The 18783-nt window shown below is 42.5% G+C and overlaps 1 protein-coding gene across 2 annotated transcripts; it reads left to right on the top strand.

The window, feature by feature from the left end:
- The first annotated feature begins 1131 nt into the window (after positions 1–1131).
- Positions 1132–17290, top strand: SELPLG (selectin P ligand). Of its 2 annotated transcripts, XM_077461290.1 has the most exons (3): positions 1137–1296; positions 3358–3522; positions 15426–17290. In XM_077461290.1, the coding sequence occupies exon 3, from the start codon at positions 15428–15430 to the stop codon at positions 16577–16579; it is 1152 nt and encodes a 383-aa protein (XP_077317416.1). In that variant the 5' UTR covers positions 1137–1296; positions 3358–3522; positions 15426–15427; the 3' UTR covers positions 16580–17290. The 2 variants fall into 2 exon arrangements, with proteins under 2 accessions (XP_077317415.1, XP_077317416.1); XM_077461289.1 differs by lacking the exon at positions 3358–3522 and having other exon boundaries at positions 1132–1296.
- Positions 17291–18783: the final 1493 nt, after the last annotated feature.

Genomic DNA, 18783 nt, shown 5'->3' with positions numbered 1-18783 from the left:
ACATACTAGCACATTGTGATAGATTTACCTGCCATCTGTGCTCAATCTTTCTGCCTCTTTGGCTGCTACAATGGCCAGGTCGCAATGACATCACTCTTACACATCTGCGCAGGAGTCACATTATGACAGTACAGAGCGGGTGCTGTAAATGTGGCGTGAGCTGTGCATGTGTGGCTCAGATTACATTACCGCTGACAGACACTAGGGTCTCTTCTGTTATAAAATCCCTGTCTGTAAGCTTCTTCTTCGTTTTTGATCCATTGATAAAACAAAAAACATTTTTTTCTTAAAAAAACAAAACGCTAATTTGGAAAAGCGCTAAAAAACGCTAATAAATGTTACAAAACGCTATTGCAAAAACTTTGAAACTTTTATTTAAAACACACTGCAAAGCTACTGACGTATTTATAACGTTATTTTGACGTCTAATGTGCATGAGGCCTAATGGTCATATGCAATTAGTTCTAATGAGTTTACGTACATTTTAATCAACACACCTGGGTCACCTTGCTCACCACAGCCTCTGATTGGAAAGACAAGAAAAAGCTGCAGTCTGATGAGCTCATCTCTCTGATCTCTCCCCCTGTCAGTACCTGACCACTAGTGCCACCCCTTCCTTTTCCAGCTTGAGTATTGATGTATTTATACCGTATGCATTTATTATTTGTGAAACCAATGCATGTGGGTATGAGCAGAATGAAACTCCTTTAGAGACTCTCTCAAATACTCTTTACAACAGCCTTTTGTTACAGTCATAGAACAGAAAACAGAACCACGTTTTCGTCACTTATAGAAATCAGACAAGATCTGCAACTATTAGTTGAAAATTCCCAAAAAGGCAGATTTCGCCTGCAAGCAGTATGTGTTAGCATGTAAAATCATGTCTGCATAGCTGCGTCCTGAGCCTTTTCCACCCATCCACCCTACCTGTGCTACATTTTGGCAACAGAGCAGATATCAGCCTTTATTTTTTTTTTATCTTTACACCAAGTTTGTCCCTGTCTTGTCTAATCTGTTCTTCTGTCACTTGCTTCTATATTTGTAAACTGTATTCTTTCGTTTTGTGTCTTTCACACACTCTATCTTTCCACCCCCCCCCCCCCCCCGCCTCTCTGGAAACCACAGCCTGCGGTCCTGTCCTTCCTTATTTATTAAAGACTCCACACCCTTCTTTATGCTTCCTGTCTTGCTCAGGTACCTTGTTTAAAGGCAGCCCTGAAATGTTGCTGAATAGGACAGGGCCGGGTTATCCTCAACATTAACGTATCCTGTTTGGCAGAAAACGGAACGTTTACGGTAAGTGTATCGATCAAATTATATTGTGGGTGTTTAACCTTGCAGCACTTCTAGTATATATCAGAAATATACCATTTACCACTTACTAGCCACTATTAGATCCCACAGTGGCAGTTCAAATGTTAATGATGTCTAGGCGATGTTTCGTAATCTGCTATGGGACCTAATACATGGGTAGCTGTAATGCAAAAAAAAAAAAAAAACCCACAAAATCTAAAAATATAGCATGTTCTTCAAAAGTTTAAATGGTTGCAGAATATCAGTAATAGCCACGTTTTACTGTCTTTTGTCACAGAAAAAAAATATATGTGTGTGTATATATATATATATATATATATATATATATATATATTATGATTAATTATTGAGCAAATTGTTTCTAATATCAGGCAAATTGACAAACTGCAGATTTTTGTATTTTCAAAGATTTGTCTCATCTTTAATGATCATACCATACATACATCAATTGTAAACGTCCAGATTCTTGAAATGTACAATTTGTGAAGATCACATAAACCTGAAAAAATAACCAAATTTTCAATTTCCCTGATTTAATCATCACTAGTGGAGGAAGAATAGCAGATACTGGCAAACTAACCAGATGTTGCATGTGAGGTCTAATATTTATTACAGCAGTATTGGGGTCTGTAACTCATGAGGAGTGCTGATTGTTTTCTATGTGTTTGCATCCATTCTCTGACAAAATGAAAGAAAGAAAGGTGAATAGAAACATGCAAGTCAGCGATTCGCCAATCTGTCGGTATATGATTCTTTTGCTGCGGATCTATATTAATTTGGCTATATGTGTATACTATCAATGATAATTTGCCTCTATGTGTGTGTATGTGTATGTGCATATATATATATATATATATATATATATATATATATATATATATATACCTACACACACACATAGAAGCAAATCACCACTGATAGCATATATATATCTATATCTATATCCCATCACTTTATTAGATACACCTTGCTAGTACTGGGTTGGATCCCTATTTGCCTTCAGAACTGCCTTAATTGTTCATAACATAGATTCAACAAGGTGTTGGAAACATTCCTCAGAGATTTTGGTCCATATTGACATGATAGCATCACTCAGTTGCTGCAGATTTGTTGGTTGCACATCCATTATGCGAATCTCCCATTCCACCACATCAAAAATTGGATTGAGATCTGGTGAGTGTGGAGGCCATTTGAGTACAGTGACCTCGTCATGTTCAAGAAACCAGTGGTGAGATGATTTGAGCTTTGTGACACGGTGCATTATCCTGCTGGAAGTAGCCATCAGAAGAAAAGTATACTGTAGTCATAAAGGGATGAACATGGTCAGCAACAATACTCAGGCAGGCCGTGGTGTTTAACCACTTGCTGACCGGCTGACACCGATATGCGTTGGCAAAGTGGGACGGGTGCGCAAAACAAGGTACCCGTGCGTCGCTGCGTTATCTGTACCCGATATCCACCGGTGTCCCAGCAATCGTGGCATGGAGAGGCAGAACGGGGAGATGTAAACAAGGAATTTCCCTGTTCTGCCTAGCAACATGAGAGGGATCTACTGCTCCCAGTAATCGGGAGCAGTGATCTCTGCCATGTTCTAGTGAGCCCATCCCACCTACCATTAGAACACGCTGAGGGAACACAGTTAATTCCGTGACATTTACACAGTAATCAGTGGCTATTTTTATAGCACTGATTGCTGTATAAATGCCAATGGTCCCAAAATAGTGTCAAAAGTGTCCGATGTGTCCGCCACAATGTCGCCGTCACGATAAAAATCGCAGATCGCCGCCATTACTAATAAAAAAAAATTATTAACAAAAATGCCATAAATCTATCCCCTATTTTGTAGATGAGATAACTTTTGCCTAAACCAATCAATATATGCCTTTTGCGATTTTTTTTTTACCAAAAAAATGTAGAAGAATACATATCGGCCTAAACTGTGGAAGAACATTTTTTTTATATGTTTTTGGGGGATATTTATTATAGCAAAAAGTAAAAAAATATTGCTTTTTTTCAAAATTGTCACTATTTTTTGGTTTATAGTGCAAAAAATAAAAACCGCAGAGGTGATCAAATGCCACCAAAAGAAGCTCTATTTGTGGAAAAAAAGGACGTAAATTTTGTTTCGGTGAAGCGTCGCACGACCGCGCAATTGTCAGTTAAATCAACGCAGTGCCATATGGCAAAAAGGGCTTGGTCAGGAAGCAGGTAAATCCTTCCGGGGGTGAAGTGGTTAAACGATGCTCAATTAGTACTAAGGGGCCCAAAGTATTCCAAGAAACTATCCCCCACACCATTACACCACCACCACCAGCCTGAACTGTTGATACAAGGCAGGATGGATCCATGCTTTCATATTGTTTGTGCCAAATTCTGACCCTACCATCTGAATGTCGCAGCTGAAATCGAGACTCATCAGACCAGGCAACATTTTTTTTAATCTTCTATTGTCCGATTTTGGCAAACCTGTGCGAATTGTAGCCTCAGTTTCCTGTTCTTAGCTGACAGGTTTGACACCCGGTGTGGACTTCTGCTGCTGTAGACCATCTGCTTCAAGGGTCGATGTGTTGTGCATTCAGAGATGGTATTTTGCATACCTTGGTTGTAATGAGTGGTTATTTGAGTTACTGTTGACGTTCTATCATCTCAAACCAGTCTGCCCATTCTCCTCTGACCTCTGATATCAACAAGGCATTTTCGTCCACACAACTGCCGTTCACTGGATATTTTCTCTTTTTCGTACCATTCTCTGTAAACCCTGGAGATGGTTGTGTGTGAAAGTCCCTGTAAATCAGCAGTTTTTTAAATACTCAGACCACCCTGTCTGACACCAACAACCATATCATATTCAAAGTCACTTAAATTCCCGTTCTTCCCCCTTCTGATGCTCAGTTTGAACTTCAGCAAGTTGTCTTCACCATGTCTAGATGGTGAATTGGTAAGCTGCCATATAATAAATGTTTGCTTTTATATTTAATACTGCTAGGGCCATATTGGCTCTAGTGAATGTGTGATTAGAGGACAGGTAGGAACATAAGTACTTGGTGGTATAAAGAATTGGTGGAACTAATGCGCAAAACCAAACTGTATAGAATAGGATATATAAGGATGAGAGAAGCTGTCAACATATAAAAGTGTTCCCACACAGATAAAATATATGAATAAGTGAAGTATGTGGCGCTAACATAAGTGCAGAATAGAATTAATATGTATATAGATACTAAATAGAACCGCTCACACACCTGACAAGTAAGCATGTAGAACAGAATAGGCAAGTGCAAGTGAAAATAAAAATAACAAATCTTCTCTACTCTTCTCTAGATCACTGGTAAAGTGCACCAATGCCACAGATTCAAAACAGCAATCTAAAATGACATCCAGTGTGTGTATAAGGTGCATCAAGTGAAAAAATATATGACAATTCTAGTCTAAGACCCCTTTCACACCACACCGCACATTGCGTCGGCGGTAAAACGCAGCTATTTTTAACGGTGATTTACCGCAGGATTTGCGGCGCATTTCGACCGCTAGCGGGGCGCTTTTACCCCCCGCTAGCGGCCGCGAAAGGGTTAAAACCGCCGGCAATACACCACAATAGCGGCGTTTTGCCGGCGGTATTACAGCGCTGCCCCATTGATTTCAATGGGGAACAACGGTGGAGGAGCGGTAAACACACCGCTCCTTCACCGCTCCAAAGAAGCTGCTGGCAGGACTTTTTCCTGACATCCTGCCAGCGCACCGCTGTAGTGTGAAAGCCCTCGGGCTTTCACACTACATACAATGGTGCAGCTTCTTTAGGGCGGATTGCAGGCGCTATTTCTAACGCTATAGCGCCTGCAAAACGCCCTGGTGTGAAAGGGGTCTAAGAATATAATGACATAAAAAAAACGTGAAACATAAAAATTTCAGAATAAATCCATTGTTCTCCTGGAGTGTAAAAGGTGAAATTCAAAAAACAAAGTGCAGCAAGTGATAAACACTAATATGAATAAGTACACATTATAAGTTCATGAATAAAATCTGTGTGCAAAAAAATAAAAAAAAAAATAATTGTGCAAAAACAACTTTCGATCAATGTCATATTCCTCCAATCACACATACACAATCCGTGGTGCGCCACACAATTCCCCCAGCCTCTCACCTCAGATGGAGACCCCTATAGGTCGAGTCAAGACTTCAGAATGGAAAACAGCAGATCCCATCACAATGATCGATTTCCAACGATTGTCCTGATTGTATTTTTATTTTCACTTGCACTTGCCTATTCTGTTCTACACTCTTACTTGTCAAGTACTTGGTGGTGCCGCTCCAGGCTGAGGGGTAGAGCCCCATTAGCGCTCAGGATAGTAGGAATACCAGTATAAAAAAAACTCATCCAGTGAGCATTGAACATTTAAGCTTGAAATCGCTGCTTTCCATAGCTGATCCTAGGGGGCATGGTACGAAGAGCGGCATTGACTGAGGCTTTCACATGTATAAATCCATACTAGGATTGGCTATGGCAAGCGGTGGTTTCAGGCTAAACTGTGGTAGGTACATTTCACTGTAGACTTCTTTAGGTCAGTAGTTGAAAGGCTCCATGCAGTCCGTAAAAGCTGTGTTATATACATGAAATTACAATATCGTAGTGCCACAACGGTGCAACTTCATAGTATTACAGTATCCTAGTGCCACAACAGTGCAACTTCATAGTATTACAGTATCCTAGTGCCACAACGGTGCCACTTCATAGTATTACAGTAGCCTAGTGCCACAATGGTGCCACTTCATAGTATTACAGTATCGTAGTGCCACAACGGTGCAACTTCATAGTATTACAGTATCCTAGTGCCACAACGGTGCCACTTCATAGTATTACAGTAGCGTAGTGCCACAATGGTGCCACTTCATAGTATTACAGTATCGTAGTGCCACAACGGTGCCACTTCATAGTATTACAGCATCATAGTGCCACAACGGTGCCACTTTATAGTATTACAGCATCATAGTGCCACAACGGTGCCACTTTATAGTATTACAGTATCGTAGTGCCACAACGGTGCCACTTCATAGTAATACAGTATCGTAGTGCCACAACGGTGCCATTTCATAGTATTACAGTATTGTAGTGCCATAACGGTGCCACTTCATAGTATTACAGTATCGTAGTGCCACAACGGTGCCATTTCATAGTATTACAGTATCGTAGTGCCATAACGGTGCCACTTCATAGCATTACAGTATCGTAGTGCCATAACAGTGCCACTTCATAGCATTACAGTATCGTAGTGCCACACCGGTGCCACTTCTTAGTATTACAGTATCGTAGTGCCACAACGCTGCAACTTCATAGTATTACAGTGTCCTAGTGCCACAACGGTGCCACTTCATAGTATTACAGTATCGTAGTGCCACAATGGTGCAACTTCATAGTATTACAGTATCCTAGTGCCACAACAGTGCCTCTTCATAGTATTACAGTATCGTAGTGCCACAACGGTGCCACTTCATAGTATTACAGTATCGTAGTGCCACAACGGTGCAACTTCATAGTATTACAGTATCGTAGTGCCACAACGGTGCCACTTCATAGCATTACAGTATCGTAGTGCCACAACGGTGCCACTTCATAGTATTACAGTATCGTAGTGCCACAATGGTGCCATTTCATAGTATTACAGTATCGTAGTGCCATAACGGTGCCACTTCATAGCATTACAGTATTGTAATGCCACAACGGTGCCATTTCATAGTATTACAGCAGGGGTCCTCAAACTTTTTAAACAGGGGGCCAGTTCACGGTCCCTCAGACCGTTGGAGGGCCGGACTATAGTAAAAAAAAAAAACTATTTATAGACAGTGCTCCCCCTTTAGTACAGTGCCCCCTTTAGTACAGTGCCCCCTTTAGTAGACAGTGCTCCCCCTTTAGTACAGTGCCCCCTTTATAGACAGTGCTCCCCCTTTAGTACAGTGCCCCCTTTATAGACAGTGCTCCCCCTTTAGTACAGTGCCCCCTTTATAGACAGTGCTCCCCATTTAGTACAGTGCCCCCTTTATAGACAGTGCTCCCCTTTAGTACAGTGCCCCCTTTATAGACAGTGCTCCCCCTTTAGTACAGTGCCCCCTTTATAGACAGTGCTCCCCCTTTAGTACAGTGCCCCCTTTATAGACAGTGCTCCCCCTTTAGTACAGTGCCCCCTTTATAGACAGTGATCCCCCTTTAGTACAGTGCCCCCTTTAGTAGACAGTGCTCCCCCTTTAGTACAGTGCCCCCTTTATAGACAGTGCCCCCTTTAGTAGACAGTGCTCCCCCTTTAGTACAGTGCCCCCTTTATAGACAGTGCCCCCTTTAGTAGACAGTGCTTCCCCTTTAGTACAGTGCCCCCTTTATAGACAGTGCTCCCCCTTTAGTACAGTGCTCCCCCTTTAGTACAGTGCCCCCTTTAGTAGACAGTGCCCCCTTTATAGACAGTGCTCCCCCTTTAGTACAGTGCCCCCTTTATAGACAGTGCTCCCCTTTATAGACAGTGTCCCCTTTATAGACAGTGCCCCCTTTAGTAGACAGTGCTCCCCCTTTATAGACAGTGCTCCCCCTTTAGTACAGTGCCCCCTTTATAGACAGTGCTCCCCCTTATAGACAGTGCTTCCCCTTTAGTACAGTGCCCCTTTATAGACAGTGCTCCCCCTTTAGTACAGTGCCCCCTTTATAGACAGTGCTCCCCCTTTAGTACAGTGCCCCCTTTAGTAGACAGTGCCCCCTTTAGTAGACAGTGCTCCCCTTTAGTACAGTGCCCCCTTTATAGACAGTGCTCCCCCTTTAGTACAGTGCCCCCTTTATAGACAGTGCTCCCCTTTAGGACATTGCCCCTTTTATAGACAGTGCTCCCCCTTTAGTACAGTGCCCCCTTTAGGACATTGCCCCCTTTATAGACAGTGCTCCCCCACCCCCCCCTCCTCACCTGCTGTCCTCCGGCTCCGCTCTGTATAATGGCGGCGCATGGAGGAGCGAGCATGTGACATACGCGTTACATAGACGTCTAACACTTACCTCCTGCGCGCGTCCTTTCTTCTCCGCCTCAGTTTCCATGGGCGCACGCATGGGATGTCAGTGACGTCGCTGTGTGCGCCTACTCCCGGCGGTCCCCGCGTTTTTTAAAGTAAACGCAGGGACTTTGCAGAGGCATCCTTGTGTTCCGAAAGCATCTTTCGGAACACAAGGATGTCCTGAGGCTAAAACACCCGGCGGGCTGGGTAATGCGCTCCGTGGGCCGCATGTGGCCCGCGGCCCGTAGTTTGAGGACCCCTGTATTACAGTATCGTAGTGCCACAGCGTTGCCACTTCACAATATTACAGTATCATAGTGCCACAACAGAGAAAGACTTATTCATCAATAAGCAGTATCATGACAACGTCTGACATTCACTAATCTGTAGCAGGCACACACATTTTCCTTACTGAAGTAAAACCAGTAAAAAATGGATCAATATTGGTTGAAGTTATTTGCTTTAACATTCTTTAACTTTTTTGAATAAGCCAAAATATTGTCCTCAATCTACCGAGGACTCATATAATAGAATCTAGAAAAGAATCTGAAAATGCAGCTAATTAAATGTGTAGGTGAGCATTTTTTTTTCTCATTTATTCCCCGCTAGTTTCTAATTTAATGCAAGTACCGTATATTAATGTCAGTTTTTGTCACAATTTTAATCAAGTTTCAGTAATGAAACGGCACGAATGTGAGTCTTGCGCCCACACTACATATAATTCTGTTTCCATCCAGCATATATATTTTCAATGCCTGCAATATATATTGATTTTATATACAGTATTTGACCAAAGTGAGTACACCCCTCACATTTTTGTAAATAGTTTATTATATCTTTTCATGTGACAACACTGAAGAAATGACACTTTGCTACAATGTAAAGTAGTGAGTGTACAGCTTGTATAACAGTGTAAATTTGCTGTCCCTTCAAAAAAACTCAACACACAACCCATTAATGTCTACACCGCTGGCAACAAAAGTGAGTACACCTCTAAGTGAAAATGTCCAAATTGGGCCCAAAGTGTCAATATTTTGTGTGGCCACCATTATTTTCCAGGACTGCTCTTGGGCATGGAGTTCACAGAGCTTCACCGGTTGCCACTGGAATCCTCTTCCACTCCTCCATGATGACATCACGGAGCCGATGGATGTTGGAGACCTTGCAATCCTCCACCTTCCATTTGAGGATACCCCACAAATGCTCAATAGCGTTTAGGTCTGGAGACATGCTTGGCCAGTCCATCACCCTTACCCTCAGCTTCCTTAGCAAGGCAGTGTTCTTCTTGGAGGTGTGTTTGGGGTCATTATGTTGGAATACTGCCCTGCGGTCCAGTCTACAAAGGGAGGGGATCATGCTGTGCTTCAGTATGTCACAGTACATGTTGGCATTCATGGTTCCCTCAATGAAATGTAGCTCCCCAGTGCTGGCACCACTCATGCAGCCCCAGACCATGACACTCCCACCACCATACTTGACTGTAGGCAAGACACACTTGTCTTTGTACTCCTCACCTGGTTGCTGCCACACATGCTTGACACCATCTGAACCAAATAAGTTTATCTTGGTCTCACCGGACCACAAGACATGGTTCCAGTAATCCATGTCCTTAGTCTGCTTGTCTTCAGCAAACTGCAGGCTTTCTTGTGCATCATCTTTAGAAGAGAGTTCCTTCTGGGATGACAGCCATGCAGACCAATTTGATGCAGTGTGTGGCGTATGGTCTGAGCACTGACAGGCTGACCCCCCACCTCTTTAACCTCTGCAGCAATGCTGGCAGCAATCGTATGTCTATTTCCCAAAGACAACCTCTGGATATGACGATGAGCATGTGCACTCAACTTCTTTGGTCGACCATGATGAGGCCTGTTTTGAGTCCTGTTAAACCACTGTATGGTCTTGGACACCGTGCTGCAGCTCAGTTTCAGGGTCTTGGCAATTTTCATATAGCTAAGCCATCTTTATGTAGAGCAACAATTAGATTTTTCAGATCCTCAGAGAGCTCTTTGCCATGAGGTACCATGTTGAACTTCCAGTGAACAGTATGAGAGAGTGAGAGCGATATCACCAAATTTAACACACCTACTCCCCATTCACACCTGAGAATGAAGTCACATGACATCGGGAGGGAAAATGGCTAATTGGGACCAATTTGGATATTTTAACTTAGGGGTGTACTCACTTTTTTTTGCCATTAGACATTTATGGCTGTGTGTTGAGTTATTTTGAGGAGACAGTAAATTTACACTGTTATACAAGCTGTACACTTACTACTTTACATTGTAGCAAAGTGTAATTTCTTCAGTGTTGTCACATGAAAAGATATAATAAAATATTTACAAAAATGTGAAGGGTGTACTCACTTTTGTGAGATACTGTATAAATAAAGAAGACAGACTGGTAGTGCTAGAGACTATAGTGCCACAATGCTGCCTCTGTTTGTGGGGTTTATTGATCTCTGCGTGCCACGATACTGCCCCTGTTTGTAGGGTTTATTGGCAGGCATGTACTGGCCATCGGGACTACTGGGAGTTTCCCGGTGGGCCGATGGCTCAGTGGGCCACTCTGATGTAAGGGGGCTGGTGATGGGCCACTCTGATGTCAAGGGGTGCTGATGGGACACTCTGATGTAAGGGGGCTGCTCATGGGACACACTGACGTAAGGGGGCTGGTAATGGGACACTCTGACGTAAGGGGGCTGGTAATGGGTCACTCTTTTGTAAGGGGGCTGGTAATGGGACACTCTGATGTAAGGGGCGCTGATGGGACACTCTTTTGTAAGGGGGCTGGTGATGGGACACTCTGATGTAAGGGAGTGCTGATGGGACACTCAAAATGTAAGTGGGCTGGTCTGGATGAAGTCCAGGGCCAAATTTCTGTCCCAGTCCAGCCCTGTTTATTGGTCTCTGTGTGCCACAATGCTGCCCCTGTTTCTAAGGTTTATTGATCTCAGCGTGCCGCAATATTGCTCCTGTTTGGTTTATTAGTCTCTACGTGCCACAATATTGACCATGTTTGGTTTATTAGTCTCTATGTGCCACAATATTTCCCCTGTTTATGAGGTTTATTAATCTCTGTGTGCCACAATGCTGCCTATTTGTGGGGTTTATTGGTCTCTGCGTGCCACAATGCTGCCCCTAATTGTGAGGTTTATTGATCTCAGCGTGCCACAATATTGCCCATTTGTAAGGTTTATTAGTCTCTATGTGCCACAATATTGCCTCTGTTTGTGAGGTTTATTGATCTCTGTGTTCCACAATGCTGCCCCTGTTTATAAGGTTTATTGATCTCAGCCTGCCACAATATTGCCCCTATTTGGTTTATTAGACTCTACGTGCCACAATATTGCCCCTGTTTGGTTTATTAGTCTCTACGTGCCACAATATTGCCCCTGTTTGGTTTATTAGTCTCTACGTGCCACAATATTGCCTCTGTTTGTGAGGTTTATTGATCTCTGTGTGCCACAATGCTGCCCCTGTTTGTGGAGTCTATAGGTCTCTGCACTTTTTGCGTTACTTGTTTAGATTACAGTGCACAAGTGTCATTGCATATTTCCCCATGTCTGGGAATGACCAATGGACCTGTGATGTACAGGGTATGCAAGAATATTATAAATGTCCCATTAATTTGCAATATATAAGATTTGTTCAAATATTATGACAGAAAGTGTAAGACTAATAACATAAGGCCCCTTTCACACTGGGGCTAAAAATAGCGCCTGTGTAACGCCTGAAAAAACCTTCCCCTTTCACTCCAGTGTGAAAGCCCTCCGGCTTTCACACTGGAGCGGTGCGCTGGCAGGACAGGGAAAAAAGTCCTGCTAGCCGCATCTTTGGAGCGGTGAAGGAGCGGTGTATTCACCGCTCCTAAACCGCTCCTACCCATTGAAATCAATGGGACAGCGCGGCAATACCGCCGGCAAAGCGCCGCTGCAGCGGCGCTATGTGGGCGGTTTTAACCCTTTTTCGGCCGCTAGTGGGGGTTAAAACCACCCCGCTAGCGCCCGCAGACCGCCGCTAAAACGACGGTAAAGCGCCGCTAAAAATAGCGGTGCTTTACCGCCGACGGCCGCACCGCCCCAGTGTGAAAGGGGCCTAACTGATTGAACTTGACATTGCACGCTGGAAAGTCGTACTTCATTGCTGTAACTACAGTAATATTTTTTGTTTATGTTATAAAAACAGGGATATTGGAGAGATATGCAGTTTCCCATGTTAAAATGGCATGGGTTACTATTAGATTGACTGTGTCAAGTCTGCATTTAGATACTGATGTCCTTTTCTGATGACAGTTTTCAAAGTGCTAGAAGCATAAGCATCACTTCCTGAAATTTTGTAATGTATAGCCGGAGACATATGCCATAAAGAGGTTGCGAAACATGGGTGGTGAAGACACCCTTGGTATTTTTACAGTAAATTTTAACATACTGACAGTATTGAGGTTTGCACATTGCAAACATGTTTTACAAGTATCAATAACTAAAGCTCTGGAAATGACAATCAACTTCACGTAACAAACACTAATATACAGCAGGATATATTGGGGTCGATTTTCTAAAGGCTAATAATCTGTGCACTTTGCAAGGGAATTTCAATCAGAGCTTGGTGAATGAAGTAAAGTTTACCTGACTTCAATCATTCAATCACGTGCAAGAAAAAATGCTGTTTGGTTTATTTCCATTGCACATGATTGGGTATTCTTTGCAAAATGAAACTTCCTTGTATTCACTAAGTTCTGGGGAAAATTCCATTGCAAAGTGCTACTTCCCTTTTAAAGTAAATCAACCCTATGTGACTATGCTAAGTAACTATAAAGTCAGACTAGGATGATGAAAGCTTTTCAGAATTTGGAAAGTGTTCTTATTTGTTCCAAAATGATTACATTTCCCTGTTTTTCAGGTAGTGAGGGAGTGGCAGATCTTTCACCAAGGGTGATGGGTGACAAAACATGTGCCTGTCTTTGCTCATGGTGAATGGTGTACTTCAGTCTGTGTAAAGCCCTTACCCACAGAAAACATTATCCATTTATTCAAAGCCATTATATCCATTTCTCTTTTTTCACATACTTTCAATATATAGTACCGCTGTAGATTTAATGGTCATATTCAAAGTTTAATTTATCTATACATTTATATTTCATAAAACATGCCTATTATTTTAAGGATGTACTTTAAAGCAGTGGTCATCAACCCTGTCATCAGGGCCCACTAAAGCTGCAGATAATCTATAGGTGTATGGCCATCTTAACAGGCCAGGTTTGCAAGATAACTGAAATACATGACAGGTGATATCATTTGCTGCTCAGTGATTGCAGTATTCTAGTCTGCATCTTCCCAAGGTAATACAATCCTTAGGGCCTGATAGTGGGCCCTGAGGACAGTGTTGATGACCACTGGTTTAAAGTGTTTGTTAACCTAAAAAAACTAAATAAATAATAGAGATCATGTCCCTTAGACAGATTTCACACTGAGGGCATTTTGCAGGCACTATAGTGTTAAAAATAGCACCTGCAATCCGCCCTCAAACAGCTGCTCCATTGTCTCCAGTGTGAAAGCCCGCGGGCTTTCACACTGGAGCGGTGCGCTGGCAGGACATCAGGAAAAGTCCTGCCAGCAGCTTCTTTGGAGCGGTGAAGGTGCGGAGTGTTTACCGTTCCTCCACCACTGTGCCCCATTGAAATCAATGGGGCAGCGCGGCTATACTGCTGGCAATACGCTGCTATTGCGGTGCATTGCGAGCAGTTTTAGCCCTCTCTCGGCCGCTAGTGGGGTTTAAAATCACCCCGCTAGTGGCTGAAATGCGTCACAAATCCAACAGTAAAACGCCACTAAAAATAGCAGCGTTTTACCGCCGACGATATGGGCGGCGCAGAGTGAAAGGGGTCTTAAAGCAGATTAAACAGCTCAGTGGTTGTGCTGTCTAATCTACCACCCTCTAAATTGTAAAAAACTGGGCTGATCCTGCAACTTGCTGTGTCCCCCTTTCTGTGCTGACCACGAAAATCAGAGCTGCTGAGCCCTGACTACAGTGGTCAGTGTACGTCCCTCTGTCATCTGCAGCCTTGCTCTGTCCTTCTATGTGCTCTCTCCCCCCTCCCCTCCCTGCCAGTCTGCTCGTGTCAGTATCCACCCCCTCTGCTCCTGCTGCTCAAGTAACTTTTCTTGTCCTATATAATCCTCGCTGTGTCCTAATAACAGGAGCTCTTGTCTGTGTGTTTTATAAAAAAAAAGCCTTTACAGTATTTCAGAGCGGCTCCCCGTGATCATGTGAGCAGCCAGCTTTCTTTCTCTCCTCTCCTCCTCTCGGCTGACATCAGCTGGGGAATCTTGGCCCTGCCCACTGCATCCGCCAGCCAGGCAAAGGAGAGAGCTGGCCAGTCATGTGATCACAGGGAGACGCTGTGAAATACAGTAAAGAAGGCATTTTTTTAATAAAACACAAAGACAGGAGCACTTGTCATTAGGAAACAAGGAGGATTATATTAAGTAGTTACATCTACTACTTACTTGAGCCCCCTCTTGATACAGTGATGTCCACAAAAGCCTTGCCTCTTTAGGAACTCACACTCCTGATTGGCTATTGGCAGCAGCAGGAGCAATTATCTCCCGCTGCTGTCAATCACAGGAGACGAGAGGGCGGTGTGAATGGACACACTGAGCAGCAGCTCGGTTTCCCCCATAGCAAGCTGCTTGTTGTGAGGGCACCCGACAGGAGGGAGGAGCCAAGAGCGTCAGTGAGGAACCACGAGAAGAGGAGGATCCGGGTCACGCTGTGCAAAATTACTGCACAGGGCAGGTAAGTATAACATGTTTATTATTTTAATGAAAATTAAAGCTTTACAATCACTTTAAGCCTAAAATGTAATCAATGTCAATGTATTGTAGATCAGTAGAGTGATTGTCACAGCTGCCAGCAGTATATAATATAGCACTTCGTCTATCACATATTCATTTGACTTCTTTTCTTGGCTAGAGCTTAACACACACATATTTATTTTTATATACAAATGTATTTGCTTTGGAGGTTATTGTTAACAAATATGATGTACCATTATTTCCATATGAATTAATTGTAATATCTTTGGCACAGGGATGATGCCTTCGCTGTGGGCAACGATTTTGCTGTACCTAACAGTCCTCTCCTCTGTGGCTGGTTACAAGCACCCCCTTCCAGATCAATCCTCTTTGACTGATCCCCATAGTAGAGAAGAATATAGGAGTCCTCCTCTAGTGTTTGAATGGAAAACACAAGACAAATCAGATAAAATACTCCTTACTTTAATCCGCATGGTAAGAGAAATTTCAGATAAAAAGAAAACAGAATCTCAGCCAGATAAGAAGTTCCCTTCAAAGACTGAAAAGGTCTCAAAATCCCCATTGGAAAAGTCTCCAGGGGTCATCCCGCTTATTGTGTTGCCATCCAAAGCTCCATATAAGAAACCTCCCGTCATGGCGCAACTTGATGAAGATGAAACCACACCCTCAAGTCAACTAAATCACACTTCGACAGAAGAAGTAAAAGTCACTGGAGCGGAAACAGCACAAACAGACAAATCGCCCACTGCAGCAATAAAAACAATATCCACACAAATGAAATTTAAAAGCACTCAAGAACAACTGTCTACACCAAGTCCCACCAAATCTGAAGAATTGCCTGTTTTTACAAAGAATACAGTTAATGAAGCCACCACATCTGGTCAAATCCATTCAACAATTAATAAAGTTCTAAGCAGTATACCTGATAGTACCAGTAATAAAGGGGAGGAAGAAACTACGGAAACTACAGCTGTTGAACCATCAAAAATACCTACTGACTCACCATCCAAACCCATATTGACATCAGCTGAGCCAACTACACATGGAAAAACAACTGGGTGGATTCCAGGTTTTAAAAGTTCTTCCACAACACCTGTACCAGTAACACACACACCCGCCACTTCACAAGATCAAATATCTAGCCAGTCGCTAATGAAACAATGTATGCTCACTATACTTATTCTTGCTGTTGTGTGCACAATCTTTATTGTAACTACCATTGCACTTGCAGCCAAACTTTCCACTATGAGACAAAAACAGAAACTGCGTCATCCAGCCACTTATACAGAAATGAGATGTATCTCTTCTCTACTGCCAGAGAATGACCAACAGAGCAAAGTGAAACCCAAAAGACTGAAGACATTTGCCGCTCCAGAAGAAAGTGATGGCGACAACACCACATTGAATAGCTTTTTGCCTGATCACTAGTGCGATAACACTTGTAAGACATTTCTGTATGCTCTTTCATTTACAAACTTTTGGTGCATATTAACAATTGTTGTAAATATATCACTTATCTGGATTTATTGAAGAAAGAAAAAAAAAAAAAAAGTAGACCTGATTTTTGGCACTCATTGGCTCAATATGAGTCACATGTGACATGTGGGAACTCGTCTGGTTGTGAAACTTCAATTCTAAACTGAAATATACTTTTCCTTACACATCTCATAAATAGAAGCCGGTTATTTTTCATCTCTCTAATCTTGTTAATTAAAAGTGTTATATGTTAAGAAGCATGCAGACCTGCAGGGTATTGATAGTTGTTTAACATAAGCCAGACGTGTGAGAGCTACCTTTGCTGACCTCCTCATTGCTATGCTATTTGCTTGGCTGTTATTCTGTTATGCGGGCTTAAATACTTTCTAAGTTACTGACCTGAAACAACTATGCAGATCACGAAAGATGTAAACAAGTCCTTATCTGCATATACATTATGGGGGACCAGCATTTTCAGGAGAGGTCAGCAATGGCAACCTTCATGTTTCTTCTGTGACAGGTTTATTTTAAATGAAATCACATTCTCTGAATTTATCAAGCTTTAGGTGTAAAGATATTAAAAACTGGAAAGTTCTTGATAATTTAGACCTGCAAAATGTTTCATAGTTTATAAGGTTGAATAAAGACACCAGTCCATCCTGAGTGTCTACAATTGTCCCTGTACATTGCACACTCACATTGGTCCCTACCCTCAAGGAGCCATCCAAGGTCCCCATTCATATACTAGGGCCAATTTTGAACAGAAGCCAATTAACCTACCTGCATGTCTTTGGATTGTGGGAGGAAACTAGAGTACCTGGAGGAAACCCACACAGGCACAGGGAGAACATGCAAACTCCAGGCAGGTAGTGTTGTGGTTGGGATTTGAACCAGCAACCCTTCTTATCGCTAGGTGAGAGTGCTAACCACTACACCACTGTGCTGCCCACCACTGTGTTGTTTCTAATGAGTTGTTTCTAATGAGTTTAATCTACTGTAATCAAAAATGACACGCACCCAAATTTGATATTCCTTTCCAAATGTTTGGAACTCTTGTACGGAGATCTCCCTTTTGAGTTACTAGCTATGCCCCCTAAACAGCCATAGCTATCTTGCTTGGTCCAAAGTGTCATGAGAAAGTCACAATTACCCCACAGGCAATGGTTTCAATTTTACCAGGCATAAGTCATTCTGCTGGCATCTCCTGGATCTAAAAGACCAGTCTTCTGAGTCCTAGTCTTTAACACAAAAATATTAGGCCCCTATATTTACGCTACGTTTATAAATAAATAATTTATTTGTTGCTCCCAATGGTTTCTATTTTCCAGCATTTAGGATTTACGCCTTAAAATAGTTTACCCTGAAATGTCCTTTTATATTTTGATATACTGCACAATTGTATGCCTTTTAGCTATGCCCGGGACAATAAAAGTTATGGCCTATTATAATTTATTTGACTTGTTAAATAACAAAAATAATAAAACACAAGAACAGTGTTATTATCCAATTAAGAAAATATATTATTATGTGGAAAGTTGTAATCATTTAATAAGGTGTCACGGCAGACTTGGGTAGACTGGGACTGGTTCTCTAAACTTTGAAATGAGGTGGCATGAAACAATATGGAGTGAAACAAACATATATTGTTTCAGACATCTAATTATCTAGCTAGCATATTTGATACCTGGTGCAAACTCTCTTTTTAATAACCTCTTCCCCTATATTAAAAACTTTTACATTGGTGGTTAGTAGTGATGGACGAACTTCCGACGGGACGTTTCGCGAACGCGAAATGCGAACGGACCCAAACGTTCGCGAAACCGAACGTTCGCCGCGGGCCCCATTGACTTCAATGGGAGGCGAACTTTGCAAACCTTCATGTCGAATTTGCGGCCACGTGGTAATTATTAGGGGGTAAAACGTAGTCCCACCATCTGGACAATGACATAATACATGTATGAGGTGAATTTGGGATCGATAACTACAAGCATTTTTATTTTATTTGGGAAATTGTTCTAACAATTCAGGACTATGGAGCTAATGAAGGCAATGGAGGAGAGGGAAGGTCAGGGACCAGGGTAGGCAAAGAAGAGGGTGCAGGAGATGATCACCAGCAGCGTGACATACCGGAATGACACATGCACCGTGATAGAGGC

This window comes from Lithobates pipiens, unplaced genomic scaffold, assembly GCF_037356315.1.
Source record: "Lithobates pipiens isolate NorthernLeopardFrog02 unplaced genomic scaffold, aLitPip1_a1.2 Scaffold_3, whole genome shotgun sequence".
Classification (NCBI taxonomy): domain Eukaryota; kingdom Metazoa; phylum Chordata; class Amphibia; order Anura; family Ranidae; genus Lithobates; species Lithobates pipiens.
Note: the sequence above shows the minus strand (reverse complement) of the source record. Positions and strands in the feature narration are given on the sequence as shown.

What these genes read in the sequence shown, in the direction of transcription:
- SELPLG (XM_077461289.1), top strand. Translation starts at nt 15,428, where the DNA reads ATGATGCCTTCGCTGTGGGCAACGATTTTGCTGTACCTAACAGTCCTC.